Consider the following 7,500-nt stretch of genomic DNA (forward strand, 5'->3'; position numbering starts at 1 on the left):
TCACACAGACATGTTGTGCATTTCTCTTTCACACTCAGAGACAAACTCTCTCTTTTCGCCCTCCCTCTCTCTCTCACATCACACACACACACCACATCACACCTCAATCACCAGCTCCCACTCACACACATCCTCTCTCTTTCACCTGTTCTCTTTATCACTCTCTCTCTCCCTCTCTCATTCTTCTTTCTATCTCTTTGTCATCTGTCTCTCCCTCCTTCTTTCAATTTATTGTATTTTATTTCTCCCTTATTCTCATTTTCTCCCTCTGGCACACACACACACACACACACATACACACACACACACACACTCTCACACACACACACACACACAGCAACTGGTACCCAAGGACAGCGCACCCTCTTTCTCACACCGGCTGCTGCTCTGCACACGTGCATATGTGTGTGTGTGTGGGGGGGGGCGAGATGGGAGGGGAGGGGGACGAGACGAGAGGACAGGAGGAGAAGAACAGGAGCGACTGAGCAGAGGAGAGGAGAGAGGAGAGGAGAGAGTGTACTGGAGTGCTGAAGACGATGGAGCACAGCCACATCGTGCCGCCGCTGCCGTCCAACGGGAGCTCCAGGGAAGGCTTTCGGCGTGCCCGCGGCGATGCCCAGGATGCCATGGCATTGCCCCTCTGCAGCCTTTGCCCCTCGTCTACTACAGCAGCCTGCTCTGCCTCGGGACTGCCGATGGGGAACCACATGCCACACACACCCCGCACACACCACACACGCGCACACACACACCGCACACACCCTGCACACACACACCGCACACTCGGGGGGCTGTTTGGAAGGGTGTCTGTATGTGTGTACCTGCCATGAATAATGTGATGTGTATACACCTAATGATATTAGCCCTAAGAACATTATTGCATGTGTGTCTGGAACTACTGTGCATCACGTAGCTATCAGGAGTGTCTGTGTTTCATCTGTGTTTGTCAGTGCCTGTGTGTCTGCATGCTTGTGTGTCTGTGTGTGTGTGTGTGTGTAAAAGAAATTGTGTGGGTAGTGTGCAAGGATGTCTGTCTGTAAGTCTGTATATGAGAGTGTGTGTATGTGTCTCTCTCTGTCTCTGTGTGTGTGTGTGGGTGTGTGTGTGTGCATGTGTGTAAGAGAAATTGTGTGGGCAGTGTGCAAGGATGTCTGTCTGTAAGTCTGTATATGAGAGTGTGTGAATGTATGTGTGTGTGCGTGAGAGTGTGTGAATGTGTGTGTGTATATGAGAGTGTGTGAATGTGTGTGTGTATATGAGAGTGTGTGAATGTGTGTACTGTATGTTCACACTTGTTCTTGTGCATGTTGCGAGTGTGTCTGTGTCTGTATGTGTGTGTGTGTGTGTGTGTGTGTGTTGTGTTTGTTTGTGTGTGTGAATGCCTTTTACCAAATGACACACTGTTGATATCATATATTGACCTTGCAGCATTCTACTTGTGCCTGTGTATTTATGTGTGTGTGTGTGTGTGTGTGTGTTTCAAATGAACAATCCTTCCAGCTCTAGATCTATAGGGTCTATTAATTGGAGGTGTGAAATTCATTTCTTAAGGAAAGAAAGATGAAGCGTTAGTACATCTGGCCCTCAGTATCTGACTCCCGTTGCCATCAGATTAATTTTCTTTCTAATCTCTCCATCACTCCTCTGGCTGAGAGGAGAGAGAGAGGAGAGAGAGATGGAGAGAGATGAGAGAGAGATGGAGAGAGAGGAGAGAGAGGAAAGAATACAAGCACACACACACGCACACACACTTCCAGATGTTGGATGTCTCTCATCGAGGGGAGGTTGCTTTACTAAAGCAGCTGTAAAACAGCTTTAGGCTATTTGTGAAATATTGTGCTGAATCACGCCCATCATGCACATTTCACATATACAGGTGTGTGTGTGTGTGTGAATACGTGTACATACATATACTGAATCTATATGCGCCCCCCACTGAAACTCGTACACACACTCACCACTTGTGCTATGAAACCTCTGAATCACTTTGAAATGCTCTGAAATTATTTTGTGCAATTCCTCTGAAACGCTTCACACACACCCACTACTTGTGCTATATTGTAGCCTAATATCCTAATATTACATTTTTTAGTGGGGGAAAAAAACATCATTTTCAGTGGGAGAGAAAGATGCGATCTTCAGTGGGGGACAGATAATTATCAATGTGGAGGAGAGAGAGGTGATTTTCTGTGAGAGACTGTTTTCAGTGGTGAAGAGAGAGATAACGTCAGTGCATTTGGAAGTTTGTTCATTCTAACCGGAAGGTGAATACCCCTCTATTTTCCAACGAACAACGCACAACGAGCTGCACGAACAATGCACTGGCAGAGGCAGAGCCCACCTTACTGGATATTCTCTGGCACCATGGAAGACGCACTTACGCTAAGGAGTCTGCTGGCTTCACCGGAGTTGACCCAATAATTGACGCCGTCTGTCAACAATTCGGTTGTAAGTGAAACGGGGATAGACACGGAGGTAAGGGACCTCTTTCGACCCCGAGGACGATCAGAGATTCCTATAAGACATTCTGTGGGAGGATCCAGTTCCAGGTTCATCCCCCCAGTAGCCACGCCAGCAAACGCTAACGCTACACTCCAGTTCCAGACGCTAACGCTACACCCCAGTTCCAGGCCAGACATTAACGCTCCACCCCAGACGCTAACACTACACCCCAGTTCCAGGACAGACATTAACGCTCCACCCCAGACGCTAACGCTACACCCCAGTTCCAGGCCAGACATTAACGCTCCACCCCAGACGCTAACGCTACACCCCAGTTCCAGGCCAGGCGTTCCAGGCCAGATACTAGCGCTACATCGTTGGCGCTTCACCCTAGTTACAGGCCAGGCGTTCTGCTGGGGCCCAGTTTCAGGCGCTAACGCTACACCCTGTTCCAGCACGTTGGCGCTACGATCCAGTTCAGGCGTTGGCGCTACGCTCAGTTCCAAACGTTGATGCTTCCAGCAGTTCAGGCGCTAACGCTACACCCCAGTTCCAGACGTTAGCGCTACATTCCAGTTCCAGGCATTGGCTACACTCGGTTCAGGCGGTGCGCTGCATTCCAGTTCCAGGCGTTAAGCGCCGCCAGTTTCCAGTTCAGCGTTGTTCAGCCCGTTCAGGCGTTAGCTACAGGCCAAGCGCTAACGCATTCAGTTCAGTGCCTTTACAGCCAGTTCAGCGTTAGCTACCTCTCAGTTCAAAATGCTTACCCCAGTTCAGGCGCTAGCAGCTACACCCCGGTTTCAGTATTGGCACTACACTCCAGTTCCAAACGTTAGTGCTCCAACCCAGTTCCAGGCGCTAACGCTACACCCCAGTTCCAGACGTTAGCGCTACACTCCAGTTCCAGACGCTAACGCTACACCCCAGTTCCAGACGCTAGCGCTACACTCCAGTTCCAGACGTTAGCGCTACATTCCAGTTCCAGACGTTAGCGCTACACTCCAGTTCCAAACGTTAGGCGTTAGCGCTACATTCAGTTCAGGCGTTGGCGCTACTCAGTTCCAAAGCGTTAGTGCTTGACCCAGGTAGCTAGCAGCTACGCGATTCCAGGCGTAGCTACATTCCGGTTCAGGCGTTGGCTACCTCCAGTTCCAGGCGTTGGCGCTACGGTGGTTCAGGCGTTAGCTACACTCCAGTTCAAGCGTTAGTGCTCAACCCAGTTCCAGGCGTTAGCGCTTCCAGGCCTCCAGTTCAAGCGTTCAGGCGCTAACGCTACATCCGGATTCAAGCGTTGACACTCCAGTTCAGGCGCTGCGCTACACTGAGTTCAGGCGTTGGCTACACCCCAGTTCAGGCGTTAGCATTCAGTTCCAAACGTTAGTGCTCCAACCCAGTTCCAAGCGCGCTACCTCAGTTCAAGCGTTGGCGGCGCTACGCCCAGTTCGGGCGTTAGCGGCTACACTCGGTTCAGGCGTTGGCGCTACATTCCAGTTCAGGCGTTGGCTACCTCCAGTTCCCAACTCCTCAGTTCCAAGCGTTAGTGCTCCATTCCAGTTCAGGCGTTGGCGCTACAGGCCAGTTCAAACGTTAGCGCTACGTTCGATTCAAACGGTAGTGCTTATCCCAGTTCCAAGACGTTAAGCTACAGGCCAGGCCCAAGCGGTACATTCAGCCAGTTCAAAGCTAGCAGCTACCCAGTTCAGGCGTTGGCAGCTACATTCAGTTCGGCGTTAACACTACACCCCAGTTCAGGCGTTAGCACTACATTCCAGTTCAGGGCGTTGGTGCTCACTCCAGTTCAAGCGTTAGCTACCTCCAGTTCAGACGTTGGTGCTCCAGCCAGTTCAGGCGTTGGCGTACAGTTCAGGCGCTAACTACACCCAGTTCAGGCGCTAGCCACTCCAGTTCAGGCGTTAGCTACTGCCCAGTTCAGGCGTAACACTACGCTGAGTTCAGGGCGTTGCTTTTACATAGTTCCAGCGTTAGGTACTCCAACCCAGTTCAGGCTAGCAGCTACACCCCAGTTCAGGCGTTAGCTGCGTAGTTCAGGCAGCTAGCGCTGCACTAGTTCAGGCGTTAGCGCTGCAGTTCCAGGCAGCTAGCAGCTACGCAGTTCAGGCGTTGTTCAGCTACCGCGCCAGTTCCAGGCGTAGCAGCTACACTAGTTCAGGCGTTAGCTACCCCCAGTTCAGGCGTTAGCACGCAGTTCAGGCGTTGGCGGCTACACCCCAGTTCAGGCGGCCAGATGCAGCTCTAGTTCAGGCGTTAGCGGGCAACACAATGCTTTGGCGCTCTGTTTACCAGATCTTCTATTGCTACTAAATCTATGTTTCATGGCCAAACTGTTTGAAAGATCTGGCTCTACCGTTAATTAGAAATGATACCCGTTAACCATGTAAAAGTTAGACAACTTAGCCTATCTGTTCTTCAAGCTTATCAAATAATTACATCAACCATTTTTTATCTTTAGATAAAATGTTGAATGATTATGTGCAACAGGGTTGAAATGACAGTTATGAACTTCTTCAAAATGTGATATGCCTCTTTTTTATTTATGTTTTAAAGCTGTTAGAGCTGCCACCTTGTGAGTTGATTGAGCAACTGCGTAGCTAACGTTAGAGTTCCTTTTAGGGCATCCTGTTTGACACCTTAAACAAAAATGCTAATGTTACTACACTGAAGGTGGGTGCACATGCAATGGTGTGAGCGATATTTTTATGTTTAATGATTCATGGTTGTTTACATGGCAGTTAGTGATAGGTGTTAACTAACAAGCAGTGGTGACGTTCTTTGGATAGTAACTTTATTATAGTATGCTTTTGACCACGTAACATTACATGCTACTTAACGTTAGCTAAACATGCACTTGCTGGCTTGCTTGGTCTTTATAGCTAGTATCTATTCTAGACATTCTCTGCTAGTATTTAGATCAGAAACTCTATACTCTCCATTACACAGACTGTATGCAGTTGCTCAACCAACTTTGATGTTTTATATGTACTGCATTTAAAATGTTTTATCTTCTTTCATGGGCTGGTGGCGTTTCATATTACATGTATAACCCACTGTAACTGTTAAGTGGTATATTTCCAGCTAAAGTAAATAAATGATCTTAATTCTTAAAAAGTAAAAGCAAACAAATGTTGTGAATGTAATTTATTGAACTCATAGACAGTCAAAGAAACCGCACTGACTATAAAATGGCGTTCGATTGTCTATCTGCATGCTGTAGAATGTTTGCGGACAGCCATTTAGAAGGTTCATTTGTGGGTTTAGAATGTTAGCAGAGAATGCCTATTAAGAATGCTTACTTAGAATGCATGTCCGCTTAATGTCCGTTCGGTATTGTAAATGCCTTTTCCCGCTATACAATCGCATGTTTGATCATTTAAATGTATTTTGTATTCTTAAAAAGAGACATACAGAGAACATCGCTGCTACACTGGAGACTTTGCAGTTGCCCAACCAGCGTTGATGTTTTGTGTTGCTTCATTTTTACACCAGCAGAAAGAGCTCTCAACCAGTCCTGTGTTAAGAGTCCCATGCGTCCTGCATCACTGACAAGACCTGTAACATATGCATGCCACAAAGTGACACTTGTCCATGTTTTTTTTTTGTCTTTTTACATGGTTGGGTGTGAACACGTTTTCCTTTTTTCAGAGCAAGATCCTCCAACCCGCCATTTCACCGAAGGTACAAATGGTTAGCATGCGGACCTTCTCAATTAGTTTTGAGAGTGGCGTTCTACAACAAGTCACTCCAGAGGCGTTTCGTTCGGTCCTGTCTTTCAGCCCCACGGTTGTCACAGCTGACACTATTGATAAACTCTTCACAATATCATGGTCTGAAACATGGTCTACTCTTCACAATATCATGGTCTGAATCATGGTCTACTCTTCACAATATCATGGTCTGAAACCGGGAGCAGCAACAGAAGAGATGAAAATAAGATTGTGGCCTTCTGGAGAGATTCCATACAGGATGCAGAAGATCAGTGGTTATGAAGACTGGATGTGGTGGACTGGGGGCATATTCAGTGATCATGAAGATGGATGTGGTGGACTGGATGTGGTGGTCGCTGTAATCCTTTTTTCATACCTTTTAAAGTGTAATTCCAGCGAAACTTGACCCCAGGGTGTTTTTCTGCATTAAAACACATCAAATAAGCCGTAGAGACAGTATATTTTCGTTGATCAACCACTACAGAGCTTGCTCCGGTATATGCTATATACTATAGCCCAAAACAGTGGATTAGCTAAGGGCCATGAGCAAAACGCTTCCCAAATAGCAGTCTTTTCCCATTTACACATTGATTGTAACAGTTCAAAATGTTGACATGTCATGTCAAAACTGTTTTATTATAACATGGTAAGAGAACAAGGCACTTTATTCCGTTGTATGTCTGGTTTCCAATAAATGTACTAGTGACACGAAAAAATGAATCCCAAAGTTTCCATCATCCTGCAAGGGATTAATTGTAAGATGGATCTACTATACTGTTCAGTAGTAGATTGGTCAATATTGCATCGTCACCTGTAAGACTGTCCGGGGGTTCCAAATGGTCTAGAACGCCGTTAACACCTGTGACATCTTGTCCAATGTGACTAATGACTCCTCTAAGCCACAACTGCAGTGGTGTCATGGCGTTTTCTACAGACAGTCTGTGATTATTCCACTGATTACGGACTTCCCTCACCGCTCCCTGGGTACGAGGGAAGTAGATGTAATGTAGTGCAAATATGTGCAACTCTGACAACCAATCAAGAAGGTTTTGATTTTCCATAAACGTAAACAGCACAACACAACAGCAGGAAACAACACGATTCAACTCAGCCCAAATAAAGATTATTATTATTATTATCATTATAACTCAGCCCAAATAAAGCTTATTATTAATATTATTATTATAACTCAGCCCAAATAAAGCTTATTATTAATATTATTATTATAACTCAGCCCAAATAAAGCTTATTATTAATATTATTATTATAACTCAGCCCAAATAAAGATTATTATTATTATTATCATTATAACTCAGCCCAAATAAAGATTATTATT

The 7,500-nt window shown here is 46.3% G+C and overlaps 1 protein-coding gene across 1 annotated transcript in view; it reads left to right on the plus strand.

The window, feature by feature from the left end:
- Positions 1-536: 536 nt before the first annotated feature.
- Positions 537-7,500, plus strand: part of LOC125287219 (probable G-protein coupled receptor 139) — a 12,566-nt gene continuing 5,602 nt past the window's right edge. The window contains exon 1 of the mRNA XM_048232782.1: positions 537-658. Coding sequence (XP_048088739.1) covers positions 537-658 — 122 coding nt within the window. The remainder of the gene's footprint in view (positions 659-7,500) is intronic.

This window comes from Alosa alosa, chromosome 22 (genome assembly GCF_017589495.1).
Source record: "Alosa alosa isolate M-15738 ecotype Scorff River chromosome 22, AALO_Geno_1.1, whole genome shotgun sequence".
Taxonomy (NCBI): Eukaryota; Metazoa; Chordata; class Actinopteri; order Clupeiformes; family Clupeidae; genus Alosa; species Alosa alosa.